The sequence below is a fragment of the Parasteatoda tepidariorum genome, chromosome 2 (genome assembly GCF_982258835.1).
Source record: "Parasteatoda tepidariorum strain Cologne lab strain chromosome 2, Ptep-v5.0, whole genome shotgun sequence".
NCBI lineage: Eukaryota > Metazoa > Arthropoda > Arachnida > Araneae > Theridiidae > Parasteatoda > Parasteatoda tepidariorum.
In genome coordinates, this window is record NC_141756.1 from 123,762,776 (window position 1) to 123,779,112 (window position 16,337).

The following is a 16,337-nucleotide window of genomic DNA, read 5'->3' on the forward strand; positions in this document are numbered from 1 at the left end:
GATTTGGCCTCTTTCTATTTGTTTATTATTTGTTGTAAGCTATACACCATCTTACGTTAGTGTTAGCATATTGTTCGAGGAGCAAGATTAACTTTATAAGTAATACCACGTTTGTAAGAATCTCAAAACACAGTGATCACGTTGTGACCCAAATGGCTTTAAAATACGACGGAAACAGTAACCCGGAAGTATAGGCGGTCTGCAGCTGTCCCTAGTGTAGAAAACACCATCCATATACTTAAAATGAAATAGTTTCAAAATTTATGTGTTCATGAAAAAAAAAGGAATCATTTAAAAATATTGAAGTGGGATTTTTTGGTAGTCAGAAAAATAATCCCATTATTCTGACGTTTAAATTGCATAGTTAGTAGTTTTGCATCCTTGTAAACAGGTTCTCCATTATATCAAAAAAAGGAGCATAAAGGGTTAAACTAAATTAATTTTTAAAATAAAAATCTGTCTTTTGGATACGACCTGTACAAGTGTATATCAATGCCACACAGACATACATAAATTATTATGCAACAAATAGTAAAGTTGTGGTGACACTTCATTGTCTTAGCTTATATACAGATTTTTTTAAATATTTTTTTAAATAAATTAACAAGAATAACAGTCACCATAGAAAAAGAAGGAGAACAACAAAATAGTGCGAGCGCAGGCGTCTCCACAAAAATTACAAAAATATTCCCGCTCTTCATTTTGTTTGCATCTTTTGAAGACCATTTTTGTGTGTTAGGGAGAACACTTCGATATACGACTGGAAAAAAAGGACAGAAGGATTTGTTTATCGAGTGTCTCCCTCTCACCAATGATCCACAATTCATTATATAAAAGTACTCTCGAAAGCAGCACCTCATATTTGGGAATGTCAAATTTCTGTGCCACTCTTGAAAGTCGTTCGTTTTAAATATTTACCATCGTAAATTGAACACAGAAAACATGCAATAAGGATAATTTTTTTTTGCTTTTCTTTTCCAAATGAAACTCTGGCACATGGAAACTGTACTTTTTTAAACTTCTATTGCTCAATACAATGATTTCAATTTAAAGATCACGAGAAATCTCACTGACTGAAATCTTCACAAAAATCAAATTCTTTCATTGTTTATTCTAAATTTTGGAAAAACATTCATTAACTTGGCTCATAATTTCATACCCCAGCATCAAAAAATTTCTATAAGCTTTAAACAGTTTAATGCCAATTGTTCACTCAAAACTTTTAAATATGATAATATTAACTGCTTACTATTAAACACAATTAGTCTAATAAGTTACTTTAATCAATATCAGTACAATATAAATGCTTAAAATTCCAAATATTCAATATTTTACTGTTATTTATTACATATTTTTCTTTATTTCATCCAGAAATAACTCACCTGTGTTCGTATAGCTTTATCTTTTCAAAAACTTGTGTAAAATGAATGTTATACATTAGTTTTTAATTTCTGAACCAATAAACAGGAAAAAATAAATTTTTAAATTTCCACTCATGACATTTATTGATGCAAAAATATTATTATTAAAAAAACAAACAAACTAAGAAGTGTCTTTAAAATAATGTTAAGCAATAGAGGTTTAAAATATCACGAAAATCATATATTTTGATATTCTATCAAAAGTATATTGATTGGGCACATGTGAGGGGGGGTATTGATAGAGGGAAATTTGTTCTTTGTTTCAATAAGGAAGATCGCAGTAGACCAAACAGAGCCAGCGGATTATTCTGAAGCGCAGAGAAAGGTTCTTCAGAGTGTGGATATTTTGACCAACTCACGTGAATCGTGTGAAGACTTTCTTGGCATCGCGTTCATCTCCTCTTCCTGATCACATATTGTCACACGATGCTGAAAGAGAGATTTGACATCAAATATGCAGAAATACTTTAAATGATTCATTTAGATTCATGATTCATTTGAATACTGACTGATTTCAAAACTAAAAATCGCGAGGAAAATCGTGAGAAAGCTGTAAAAATTGTGCTTATTGTGAAAGCTGTAAAAAATCTATATTGAAATTTCGGTAGTTAGTTACAAAAGTTACCAACACATGTCACCGCAAATCATTGATGACTGGATAATTAATTCTAGAGTTGAAACGTGAAATCAGATTGCATGGCATGCAGTGTGGCTACTAAGTGCATGGGTGAGAGCCCTTATGTAACAAGACGGAAAAGAGAAAAAACTGGTACGTAACACATTTCCTTCCAGCATTTTTTTTTTCGAAAAAAATAAAATATCTGTAACTATCAAGATTTCTTTTATAATTTAAGCATGTAAATAAAACTGCTTCTTTTCCAAGATAAAGTAGATACTGTTAAATAATTTCAAAAAAGAATAAGTAAACTCCTGCGAAAAACTAGCTATAACTGAGAAGATTTATTTACTACCAGCCTTTCCTCTTTTCCGTCTCGCTTTCTACCCTCGACTAAACGTCGTGCGCTTCTGGTACTGGAATAACACAGATTCGATTAGTCATACAAAATTTGTATTCTTTTTAAGACTTTTGTATATTGTATAGCACCATCTGTTTTCGATTTATGTAATTAAATTACAAATTTTCAGTATAAAGACTTTGAAGTTTTCACAATAAACATACAGTTTACTTCCTTCCTCTATGTCTATAAAATCAGTAAGTCCTAGAATGGACACCCAGTACATAAATTCATTAAACTTCTGGTTCCATACTATGCACCTTATTGCACTACAACTGGAAGTTCAATAAAGTGAGAGGTATTTACTGGAACACAATTTTTACCACCTTGAGAACTGACACACTTGGAATGACTGATATTCCGCGGCTGTTGCCAGATTACGAAGCTGTTATTTTTCTACATAGACTAAAATGATGAACTGTAACCACAATGCTGTAAGTACTGCTCAAACGCTGCCGTAGCAGACTTTGATAGAGACGTGTTGTTTAGAACTATTGACCGATGGGCATGCGCGCATTGAGCAGCATCATAACGTAAATGAGTGAAATTGATCCTCCATATGCTGCACGATAATGTTCCAAATTTCGTTCTGTATTTCTGTAACTTTATTAATCACTGTGAAAATATTAAATGCTTCCTTTTTAATCTTACATGTACAAATCATTTACTTTTATTGTTTATTAAAATTATACTGAGTGATCAAATATATTAGTTAAACGAGCTTTTTGAAACCTCCTGAAAGAAAAATGTTGCAACTAATAATGTTAGATGGACTTGAAAGATCTTTGTTGGGTTCGATTTCTATAGCAGGAAGCTGTGTCCTGAATATCAGTTCACCCGTTAGTTATTGCATTTGAATCTGTAGGAAGGCTCTCTCGCAATATAAAATACTTTTGTTTTGCGAATAATATGCTATTTTTATAACTGCTGTGAATTTGCACCTACCGGAAAAATACACCGGGTAAGCCATTGTACATTTAGCCATTGTACATTGTACATTAAAAGAATAGAAAAATCAAAAAATGCTTCGATCTTCACTACTGTTTAATAATTGTACATTAAGAGCGATGATTAGAAAATATAAGCATTGTTTGTTTGAGTAATTCTTATAGAAAAAATCTAATACTACTGACATGCAATCTAATATTACTGCCATGCAATTTGTATTCATTCTCAGCCATGCGATTTGAATGCATTCGCATGCTATTTGTGATATTTGAAGAAAAAAATTCCAATTTTTCTCTTTATATGAAGAAAGCCTCGACTTATAACGAAAGACACCCAGTAAGTCCGTAGTGTTTCTACCACTACAAAAATATAATTCCAATTCACTAGTATATATGACATGTTAACTCGATTATATGGTGGAGTACCTTTGAACACGCCTACCTTAGCAGAAACGCCCACAACGATTTGAACACGCCTACTTCAATGGATGAACCACAACTGAACAGTTGACTTGCTACTTGTGACTGCGATATTGTGCTCCTCACGCTGTTACTTCTCAGTCTCGATCTCTCACAACGTTGGCCTGTGTACACTTGACTGCTAATGGCAACACAGGAGTAATCACGACCGTGAACTTAATACAGCTCTCACAATCAGCAAAAGTACGGTGATCTAAATACAGCTCTCCCGGCTTCTCACGAAAATCAGCAGCGCATCAACTAGTGGTATTCGTTCATCGAATTCCATCACAGATATAATGCTGGTGGGGGAGTACTGCAGTGTTTCTACCACTACAAAGATATAATTTCAATTCACAAGTATATAAGATATGTTAACTCGATTCGGGGTACCTTTTCATAGATAAAGGTTGACATTGTCTATAATTATTATCTCCCACAAGTCGCTTAGGGTGTCTCAAAATTCATACCAAAAGTAGTTTTGAAAGAAAACACGTCATTAAAAATTGTGAGATTCATGAAGTATAGGTTTAAGTGAAGAGTTGCATATGGAATAAATATTTCAAGAGATTTGCTGGGATATTGATATAATCATCCTTCTTTTTTCATATTGACATTCTCCATGCTCTTTTTCAAAACTTTTAAGGACCGATTTGCATTATCGAGGTTGCGTTTCTTAGATGCGAGTCAATATTCTCCATCAAAGTATCGAGCCTGATGGCAAAGTCTTATACTTAAAAAAAAATGAAAAATAAAAAAGACCAACTTAGTTAAATTGCTTGATCTGGGTGAACAATTTTAAACCGAACCCAGAAGAGGAAATTAAAAAAAGATATAAAAAAAAGAATCAACAAAAAAGTTATGATTGCCTTATTACGATTGCCCATTGGTCAAATGCTTTTTCTTTCCGGATTGACTTCGTTAAACGCCACAACATTTGAAATCATGGGTTGCCGTCTCAATGGATGTTTGTCGTCGGATGGATTTTCATGTCCTGCCTATGTACGTGTTTAGACGTCACAAAATACTTTTCCTTCTTCAGCTTTCATATTTGTATTGAAATCACCATCAAGCCAGTAATTATAAGTTAATAATAAAAAGGATATAAAAATATTTGAAATTATTATTATGTAAATACCTTAAAAATGCCTGCTAGTGAAAAAAAAGAAGAAAAAAAACCTGCTGTCGCCATAGCAACGCGTGCAATGACGACGCACTGTTTTACTATTGCTCTTGAACACAGTTGAGAAGTGTGTGGACGCCATCAGATCCAAATTAAGACCCATTTTGCAAAATGGGTAATAATTTTAAATATTTTTTAATTAAAAAGACGCATTACGTGCCCGTTTGTGTAACCGGTCAGTTGTTATAGGCTGTCCTTCATTGGTGACATTTTATTGGAGCAAATCTTGAGACATTGTGCCAAGCAGGAGAATAAAGGTGGATTTGGGAACAACAAATTTAATTCCTCACTCAAACAATTATCCTCACTCATTTCCAAATATTCATAGTATTACCCGGCATAACAAGTATTGTTAGTTACAAATGATTCAAAAATTTGATAGATTATTATAAAGCAGTAATAAAGTATTTTCGATCAGCTTCTGTAAACTGTATTAAGTAGAAGGCCTTGATGAAGAACTGTGATATTTCAAAATAGGATTCCATTTGGGCTCCTTGTGTTTATCTTATAGCCCACAATTAATCTATCCAAAAATGTAATTAGTTTATCAGATTTTGAGAAACCTGGACCCTATCTTGTACGGTTATGTTGGTTGGGTACCTTCGAGAGAAAGGTTTCGAGAAGTATTTTTGGAGGAACTTAAAAAAGATGGTCAGTGGCTTAGAAGATCAAATCTAGAGCTTTATCACTCATATAATGAACCTGACATTATTAAAGTTAATAAACGACAAATAATAAAATGGACAGGCAGCGTAATCAGAATTGACGAAGACCGTAACACAAAAAGAGTTTTCAATGCCAGACCAGTTGGCATACGAAAAAGAGGCAGGCCAAATTTGAGATGGGTAGATGGCCTAGAAAAAGATCTTTTGGTCTTAAAAACAAAAAACTGGAAAACACTAGCAGGAAAAAGGTTAGCCTGGAAAAAACTTCTTGAGAAAGCCAAGGCCCACCCTAGCCTGTCGAGTCATTGTTGATGATGATGATATATATATTTTTTTTTTAAATATTTTTCATCCATAGATAAGTACATATCTAAGCATTGTTGTTATTATGATTGTAATTTAAGTCTTAAAATAAGATTTGAAATTTAAACATGTGGTCTTATTTCTGTAAGAACGACGATAGTGTTTTGAAACAAAAAGGAGGACGTGCTTATTTTCTGATTTGACTGTGCAAATCTGCGCTTTCTCAGTTACGCGCAGGTGAAGGGAATGCAACCGAAGAAAGTAATTTTCTCAAACTAATCATCTTCAACGTAACCTGCAAGACACGCCATCGTAGGTAAATCGTGGCAGTTGTCGATTCAGAAGCCAAACATGTTCGACACACACACGTGACGTCGCTCACACGTATCCAATTAAATCTCATGGTTAGACATAATCACTTTTTACTTCTCCTCGAGCTGCCCGATTGGGTATAATATAGCCTACGTCACAGGTTGTGTTGTTCCTACTAAATTTAACCCATGAACGGCATTTTCTGCGAGCCTAACTTCAAGCCACAAATAAACAAACGAAGTGTTCGATCGTTTAAATAGCTGCTCGCCAGATTTTATTGCATTATAAAGAAAAGTTATTGAAACTAAATACAACTAAATAAACAACAACTAAAACAAATAACAACAACTACTAATAACAATAACTAAATAAACAACAACTAAATTCCATTCGTTTAGCATTGCGTCATATGTTGTTCCTACTAAATCGAAGTAGTTGTGTTTTTTTCATATTATACCCAATTGCGGCCAACTTCAAGCAAAAGACTAAAAAAAGTAATATTTATTACGACAGCTTTCTTTAAGAGAAATGTAAAATTCGAATTTTTAACTAACTGAAAATAAAAAGTAAAGAAAATTTCAGCCATATGAAAATGTTGTTGAAAATTTCAGTGTTCAGAAATTTTAAAGAAGAATTTCAGATTTTTGTTTTTAGGATAAAATTCCATTGTTTTCGAATTGAGAAAAGCTTGCTTCTACTCTACTTCTACTTCTGCCTCTAAGAGAGAAATTTTTTTTCCACTTACTTTCGACGCATTCATCGGCCTTATGGTAGGAGGCGTGATAAACGTTGGCTTCCAAATCCACGCTCTACACACAAACACATAAAGAGTCAGCAAGCACACAAAACATTTAATAACACAATGGTGTTTAAATTAATCACAGTTCACCTCTTGAGTTATTGGTGCCACCAAAATAAATAAAGTAGATAATTTAAAATACAATAAAATAAAAAAAATTAAATAAACATTTAAAAAAATAAAATAATAATAAATAAAAGATAATACAAAAGAGAAAAAAATTAAATAAGAACAACAGAATAAAATGAATTAATGTAATAAATAAATAAAAACATTTTGTTAAGTTCACTTGAACTGAAAGTGTAACTTCTTTCTTTTGCTAGCACTGTAGTGCAAGTTCAAATTTTTGCATATAAGAATTGTTAAAAAGAAGAAAAAAAATTCTCTAAGAAATAATTTAAACCGGACATTCAGACGTCTAAAACTTAATAAGACAGTGGAGCTTTAAAAACAAACTTTTGTTTTACTCTAGAACCCAAATATTTTGTGAATCAGCGCTATATACATATATTATTATACATCTACTCACATTGTACACAGTCTTACACATTATACTCATGCACAAAATGTCATAAATAAATTTATGGAGACAATAAAAATATCACATTGCGACAATTGTTTCATAAAAATTTTTCGCTTTTTTTTCTTTCTTTTTTTTTATTATTTGAACCTATTCAGCGCTAATAGTCTAATAATGATTTTTTTTTTCATTTGGAAATATATTTCTTTTTAAAACTTCACAGAACGAAAAAAAAATTTTTTTCCAAAAAATTCAATTACTTTTTATTGTTTGTGTAATAAATCTATCTAAACATTTCACATTAGAGAATTTCCAAAAGAGAGTGAAAATAAAATAGAAGAAATTGCTAATTGCCTAAAAATAAAATACAAAATAACCTAAAATATAACTCAAAGGACTTCGAATGAAATAATTAAGAAAATTCTACTATTACGTTTAATAAAAGGGAAGATTCATTAACTCAACAGCAAAATCACAGTATTGCCATTCCGAAAAAAAAAATCTTACACTCTCTCAAAAACTATTTACGTTCCAAAATTATCACCATAGCAACTACAAAAGTCTACTCGTTGCCATCTACTAGCTGACATATAATAAGTAAATTATTTTATTAAAAAATACGGTAAGCATAAACACATAACATCTTATCTAATGTTCTAAAATCCTTTAACACTTAGTGGTGAACATTAATATTGTATTTAAAAATAGTTCTCGTAATAAAAATTCTAATTTCAAATAGCAATAGATTTATAGGTTAATATTAATTTTTATAAATAAACAGATTTCTTTTTTTATTGATTATTTGATTATTCAAGTCCAAATAAGTGAGGCTCATTACAAATTTAAAGAGCATAAATAGTGCGCATTTAAAAAAAAAAATTTTCTTATGTAAGTAAACCACTTTAGAGTATTTAAATAATCAATTTGATCCATTAACAAAGTTATCAGCTTTGTAATTAATCACTAAAAAAATTTATGATTTTTAAATTTAATGTTAGAGCAAAAACAAATTCTTGCTATCATTTTAATGAGTTTATTTTTTAAAATTAAAGCTAACTAAAACTATTTTTTACACTGGCCACGATGAAATGGATAAGTTTATCTAAGCAGCAGATCTTGGCTTACCCGCTATTATCTTGGCTAATCTAATATAGCTTAGTTTTTTTCTTCAGAGTAGTTTGTATTCAATGAGGAAGAACATGTCTCCAAAAACCACAGTGGTTATTAGAAATAGAAGCTGCAAACTTTTACTTAGTTATTGATACACGAGCAAAAAAAAATAACATTTTTTTTTAATATTCGACGTCGTCATCCTCCCAAACATTACCTCCATCAAACATAATTATTTTAAAAAAGCATATTACTGACAGATGCAATTCGATTTGTAAGACTTTTAAAACTCTTGAAAAAAAAGTGCTTAAATTCATTATGAAAACGTAATCAACATTTGTTTTTCAATAAGACTTTAAAAAAATAATTTTTATTTGAACATATAAAATGCATTTGAAGCATATTTCTCTTTGAATCAGAAATGGTGCCTGGCAGGATATTTAAGAGACCTCGCCATCTCGGATTTTAGGTTAAATTTTTAATTTGTATTTTCGTGATATATTTTTTGAACTTTTGATGATATATTATTAGACATTGCAATTCCTTTTTAAAAAGATAGAAAATAAATTGATTAGATTAGGAAAAAATAGCGCTTGATAATTTCTTAATACTCGTATGAATGGTTCCTTAAAACATTAAAGCAATAAAATGATACGATTTTGTGTTTTGAGTAAGCAATTTAAAACTACACGACTAAAATTAAACTTTGAGAATTTTATTTTTTTACGGATGAGAACGGATTAGAATAACACTGAAAAAATTCTTTTAATGTTAATTGCATTCAAAAAATCTAAAAACTTGGCAACTGCCAAAAAAGTTAAAATTGTTAATTTTAAAAGAAAGAGAATTGGAGAGTAAATGTGAGGGAATGTTGAGGACTTACTTGATACTTCTTCCTTCCACAGCAGCATGTGAGGAGTCTTCTTTCGTGGAAGGAGAAGGAAGGGGCAGGAGATAGGGGCGGCGTCGAAGAAGGGCGGTTTGGTTGTCCGTTGTAGGGCACCTCCAATTCTACGAATTGGCGATCCTGAAAGGAAAATTACATGCGTTACTAATATTACTTACAGTCCATGGCAACACATTATTAGACTCACTATAAAAAGATTCTTATGTAAAATCCTATACAACTTTATTGTTTTGAAGCAGTTCGCACTTCCATTCGTGTATTAATTGGTTAACATTGTATAATGCAATACGTTAAGAATAAATACAAATGGGAAGTCTATAAGAAAATCCCCTGAATTCCATTACATGCATGTTTAAATATAAAAGTATTCGCGATCGCAACGAACTATAGGGGGCGTTGTTGTATGAGACTAATACCTGCGATTTCTATATGAACAGTCATTCAGTTACTCTAGAGACGTCGTTAATGTAGCACGTAGCATTGCAACGTTCCTTCTTTATTGTGGCTAATTAAATTTAAAAAAGAAAAATGCTTGATATTCTTTCTTATGCAAACGAAAACAAAATGGTATCTCTTTTTATTAGAGAAGGAATATCCAAAACACATCGGAAAAATATTTGTACATTAACAGAAAAAAAACATGTATATTCTTATAACAGTTAAAACCTAATGCCCGAGAAATAGTACTACTAAATTTAATGATATAACATGAAAGACCCATTTAAACTTTACATTCTATAGTTTTAAGAATCATATTACTTCAAAAATTAAAATGAACGAAAAGTATACATAAGCCTCATAATTTTATGAAATTTAATTTTGTAAACAAAGTTTTTTGACAACAATTTTTATCAAAAAATTTCAAGTTTCAATAAAAATCATTATTTAGAAACTAAGAAATGTAAAATAAAGAATGCTGACGAAACAAAAACAAAAAAACAATTCTTTTTTGTCGCCATTTTTAGTGCTACGAAAATTCGTCTTTGGGATTTGCCAAAAACAAAACAAGATGCAATTTTATTTTTTCAGGAGGGAAATATTTTACCGAAAAAACGAAAATGCACCAGTTCCCACAACATGAAACTTTATCTTGGTAAACGTACGTTTTGGAAATGTTATTTCATTTGGAATCTTATTTATCAGAGTTCATATGGCGATATGATTGTTTTGAATCTATGCTAAACTCTATATCGGCTCATTTTCCACCGAAATACGGTCATATATTCTGGCGCAAAATATGTCATTATTAAAAAACCACAGTGAATCTCATAATTGGATCTAATTATTATAACCTATTATATATAATTCTCTTACGTGGCTCCCAAATTTTGGCTGTATTTCTTTTCCGCCGGTGGCAACGTTTGCTTTGTTTTGTTTACGTTTTGAAAACACCATTCCGTCTTTTAATGATGTGTTTCTGATCTAATATCTATAATTCTCTTACGTGGCTCCCAAATTTTGGCTGAAGTACTTTGTACAACTAAATAAGATTCTTTTCACAACACTTAAGTATTTACTTTATTTTCTTCATTTATAGAAAGAACAGTCGACAAAGAATTCTGTAAGGTTAAAAAACATTTCGCTAAAAAAAGAACGAATTCTAAAAGAAATAAAAAAAAAACTTAAAAAATAAAAATGCTGTTGTCAGCCATTGAATTTTTTGAAAGTTAACTTAGCAACATAAATCATAATGACATAGAAGAGCAACTAGATCAAAATTAAGATACCTGAGCGCTTGACGTAACAAATCCTTCAATTCTATAAGTGTTTTATCGCCAAATGCCCAAATTAACAATTGTGTTTTTAAAGAAATTCTCTCTCCCTCTCTCTCTCCACTATTCAGACTACTATTTCATATTGTTTTACAACACATGGCTTTAACACTCTGGTGGGAAAGACTTTAAAACAAAACTTATAACAGTTACTTTTCTCAACAACTGAAATTTAGAATAATGTGATTAAGAAAAATATGTGAACTGCTTGCAATTTCAAATTAATATTGAAATGTACAGGTTTAGAATTTTCTACAGTGAAAAGTTTTCGGAATTTTAGCATTCAAAAAAGTATACAAAAGCTAGACGTTAAGAACGTATCCAATGAGCGAGCTAAGCGAGCATTGGATTTCGAAGCAATCCGAAATGAACTGGGTAGCAGTTCCGGGGGTTGGTAAGCGCCAGCGAGCAGGGGACGAAGCCTCCTAGTATACTAATATAATGCTTGTTATAACAAATATTTTTTATTTATATGATATATAGTTTAATTTATATAATCTCCGAATTTATATTATATATCATCCCATTTAATCAATTTATACACGAACGTAAACAAGTGCAAAAACAATAAAGCTGTATGGTATAGGCTGATAATCAAGATTTTAGATAGAATCTTATAGTGCGTCTAATAGTTTGGCCAGGACTGTAAGTTACGCAGCCTATATTTTTTCAATTCTGCCACTATATATTTACACAAAGATCACAAAAATTTGCACAAAGGTACTACGTAAGCAATTAATAAACAACGCTCTTTAGGGAAGCTATTTTGTCAGTTGCACGGACTCCTTTAAGTATTTGAGATTTTTTCCAAGGAATACAAATGCTCTGAAATGGTGTGATAGAGTAACGTGAAACTGTGCATCATTCCATATGGATCTTAAGACTGCTTCTGCAACAAAGGTTACAATGGGTAAAAAAAATAAAAACTGACGTCAATACAAAATAAATAAATACATAAATAAATAAAAGGAGAAAAATACGCATTTTAAAGTCTTTTCCTACTTCCAAATGAGAACAGTGTAAGAATGGATAACCTATTAAATGATTTAGAAAAAGAAGGCAAAAATAATCACAGACTCTCTCTAGATGCATGACATTGTTAGAGAGACTCCACATACAGGTCTATGATAGGAGTGGATGGACATAATGTATAACATGGACATAATTATAACATGGAGTGGTTAAAAGGACATACATTTATCCGGAGCAGTCTCACAAAATGGCAGAAATATTTTCTTTTTTTCTTCTTCTTGCTTTTAAAATTAATTTTAAATGTATTAAGGAAACTATTGTAGTAAAAAGTACTGTAGTAAAAAGTATTGTAGTAAAGAAAAGGTCCACAACCTAACATTTTGTGAATTAATCAGCTTTTAGATCAGCTATACTTGCTTAACTTCATTTATAATAGGGAAAAAATTACAGAACTATGAAAAAAGGGAAAAAGTAAAAAATAATAATAAAAATAACAAAACTACAAAGGAAAAAAATCCTATATATATATATATATATATATATATATATATATATATATATATATATATATATATATATATATATATATATATATATATATATATATATATATATATATATATATATATATATATATATATATATATATATATATATATATATATATATATATATATATATATATAAGTGTATATACTGACCGTGGTCTTTTCGAGGCACCTCAGCAGATGGTGGTGCTGCATCTCAAAGATATCTTCGGGAAAGTCGTCGATATCTTGTCCGCTCTCCTTCGCCGCTATCCTCGCTTCCGCTGCTTTTTTCTTCGTCACAAAGGCTGCACCGCTCGTCACTTTGGCGATGCGAATGCGGGCCATGCGAGCCTTCTGCAATAATCAATACACATTCTTACTAGCTTGTATAAAATTATGAGGGGGTTAATAACTACAAGGAAAAGTGTTATTTCTAACTTTTAAAATAAACAACATACAGTAAAATGTACATGCACCCAACACATTTAAAATTACAGTGCTGGTAATAATCTGAATCAGGTATTCCAGTCAGTGTATAGTGAAACCTAATACGTTATTTATTTCTTGATTGAAAACTTCATTCGCTTCAAAAATATTCAAATAGGAATCAACAGTCGACGGATTTCAAGCACTCAAAAGCAGACGCTCCTTTTCAAGGCCTGCCAGACGTGAATAAAATTGTAAAAAAAAAGTGGTAGTGATTTGAAATACAAAACAAAAGTTGCCAACGAAAAAAGGAAAAATGAAGGAGAGCAGCAAAATTAGGAAAACTACAACAACGGAGAAAGAAAGAGATGAAACAAAAAAAAAATCACAGTGGCAGACAGAGGCAAATGAGAGTAGAAGGCATTTCCTTTTGCAAGGAAGATGTGGTGAGGAAGTCATATAATTAAATCAGCATTCATATGAATAAAGCAAGATTCCAGGGCATCGATCTGAGCTGATGTGACCAAAGTGGAGATCATTTTGGTATTGTCGAAATTGAATTTATGCCCAAGAATTCTCCATTATTGATTTCTCGTTTTCTTTACAGCGGTCTGAATCTAAATTATAAAGCACGTCTAGTTTGTTCGTCAAGGTTGTACTAACAAGGAAGGTTGACGATACGTTTGTTTTAGTAGACAATAATACTTATTGTAAGGAGTTACTTTCTGTTGTCATCTAGGTTGACCCCAACGTTCAATTTATTTGATTTATTTCACATTCTTAGATGTCACTAAATACCCTAATCCTTTTCCTACCTCGGTTTATCGTAAACATTTTGCCGTCTCCTCATACTAATTCTAATCATCCTCAATTGTCTGATCCCTCTTTCGTTTTCCTTAGCTCTGCCTTTCCTTTAAGCTCCGAACTTAACTTCCTTCGTTGCGGACTCTTGTTAAACTCCCACTCTTCTTCTAATCCTTACTGAGAATTTGTTCGTTTAACATTTTTTTTCTTCTTATCTGTTAGTTATAAAATTTCTAATATTCTTTCCCGTTTTGGTTTCAAAATCATTTTTAGGCCTGCTGACAAAATTAAATTCTCTTAAAGATCCTATTAGTTTTGATAATCGTTGGGGGCATTTACCACATTCCTTGTTTGTGCAACCATCGAACAAACTAGACGCGCTTTAAAATTCCCCGTTATCAATAATACGAGAAATCATGAGTTGCTGCCCATTCAATTTCATTTCCACCCCGGTCCCATTAGCTAATATTGAAAACCTAGAAGCGTTTTGTTTTTCTTCATATGAATGTTGATTCCTTTGGTAACGACTGTAGTTTCACCCTACCTCTCTTTGGAGCTTGGAAGTGCATTTTACCCTGATTTGCCCCTCTCGGCCACTGTGGTTTTACATTTTTTTGTATCACTTTTACTTTTTATTTCGTTGGAAACTTTTCATTTTATATTTCAAATCACTTTTGGTTCTTTTCATTCACGCCTGGCAAGTTTTAAAAACGTCCGCCTGTTTTAGAGCGATTGAAACCTGTCGACTGTTATTTCCAATTTGTAAATTTTTGAAACGAATGAAGATTTTTATCAAACAATATCTTACAGCTTCAATTCGTGGGATTATTTATTTAATATTTAATTTATAAATATTCAGTATAAAAATGAATGCCTTATTACTATTCAAGTTTTCAGAGGAAGTCTTAAAAGCTGATTAGCACAAACAAATAAATAAATAAATAATGCTAGATTAAAATGGCCCAACTTTTGTGTATGGGGTGCACCGTAAGGACCAGCTTTCATATAAAATTTTAAAATCGAAAGAAGTATTCTTTTCCCCCCACGGATATTGACATTCGTCATTCGGGTATCAGAAGAACAGATTTTTCTGATCACTCTTTCAGGGACACCCTACTACTTTGACCAACGTTGCTCCCATAGTACAGAGAAGATAGGGAAAGTACGTTCATGCCGGGATTCGAACCCTAACTCATAGAAGCTCAGATAGGAGTCGGCTATGCGTAAGCAGTACAAATTCATATTCTGGATTAATATTTAGGTAAGGGCATCAAAGGAGGGATCACCAGAAACTCGTTAAATAGTTAATTCTTGAGCAGCGGTGGCTCAGGGGATAGAGCGTTCTCCTTCAAGGAGGTGAACCGGGTTCGAATCCAGCGATGGCTGGTCGATACGAAATCGCACCCGGCTTGCATTGACCATAATGCTGGCGTGAAATATCCTCAGTGGTAGACGGAACATGGGTTAGAGTCTCTTTGCCGTCAGGCTAACTGTAGTGAGGTTCTCGTGGTCTTCCTCTCCATGTAACGCAAATGCGGATTAGTTCCAACAAAAAGTCCTCCACGAATGCAAGTTTCTCCCAATCCAGGAGATCTTTTGTCTTCTGGATTCGGTTCAAAATGACATGGCTACGGAGTTGAACATTGGTAGTCGTAAACCCGAAATTAGGTCAGCTGTTCAACGATGGATATAAAAAATGAGTTAATTAAGGCTGGGATAGCCTGGTTGGTAGGGCAAGTCGCTTATTCGATCCCAACCAGGCCGACGATTCCCCCTTGTTGTAAATGGTGACACGTTAAATCTATCTGGTCACAAAGTCCTCCATATTCTCACAATGAATCAATGCCTCTTGTGGTACTGAAGGCAGGAGCTCTTCTGGATCAAAATTACAAGTTGCACATTGGTAGTCGTAAATCCAGAATTGACGGTTATAAAATAAAGTTGAAGGGAAGGGGTGTTTACCTTCTGCGCTTTTCTCTTATCTGCTCTCTGGTTCTGGTGGTAGATGCGACTGAAGTTAGAAACGATGACGGGTACAGGAAGGGCAATGACGAGTACTCCACTCAAGGAGCAAACGCCACCAACTATCTTCCCTGTGGGCGTTGCGGGCACCATGTCTCCGTACCTGAAATAAATCAGTCGAAACAATTAATAATGATAGTTTTGGTTCATAAAAGGGCTAAAAAGTGAT

General features: G+C 32.4%; 1 protein-coding gene across 2 annotated transcripts in view; it reads right to left on the reverse strand.

Annotated features, from left to right (window-relative positions):
* Positions 1–713: 713 nt before the first annotated feature.
* LOC107443859 (potassium voltage-gated channel protein Shal) overlaps positions 714–16,337 on the reverse strand; it is a 65,355-nt gene continuing 49,731 nt past the window's right edge. The window contains exons 2-6 of one of the 2 annotated variants that reach the window (XM_043054855.3): positions 16,109–16,271; positions 13,088–13,270; positions 9,619–9,762; positions 7,052–7,115; positions 714–1,850 (exon numbers count right to left, since the gene is read on the reverse strand). In XM_043054855.3, the coding sequence (XP_042910789.1) occupies positions 1,831–1,850; positions 7,052–7,115; positions 9,619–9,762; positions 13,088–13,270; positions 16,109–16,271 (574 nt within the window). In that variant the 3' untranslated portion in view covers positions 714–1,830. The remainder of the gene's footprint in view (positions 1,851–7,051; positions 7,116–9,618; positions 9,763–13,087; positions 13,271–16,108; positions 16,272–16,337) is intronic. The other variant, XM_043054854.3, reaches the window with a different exon arrangement.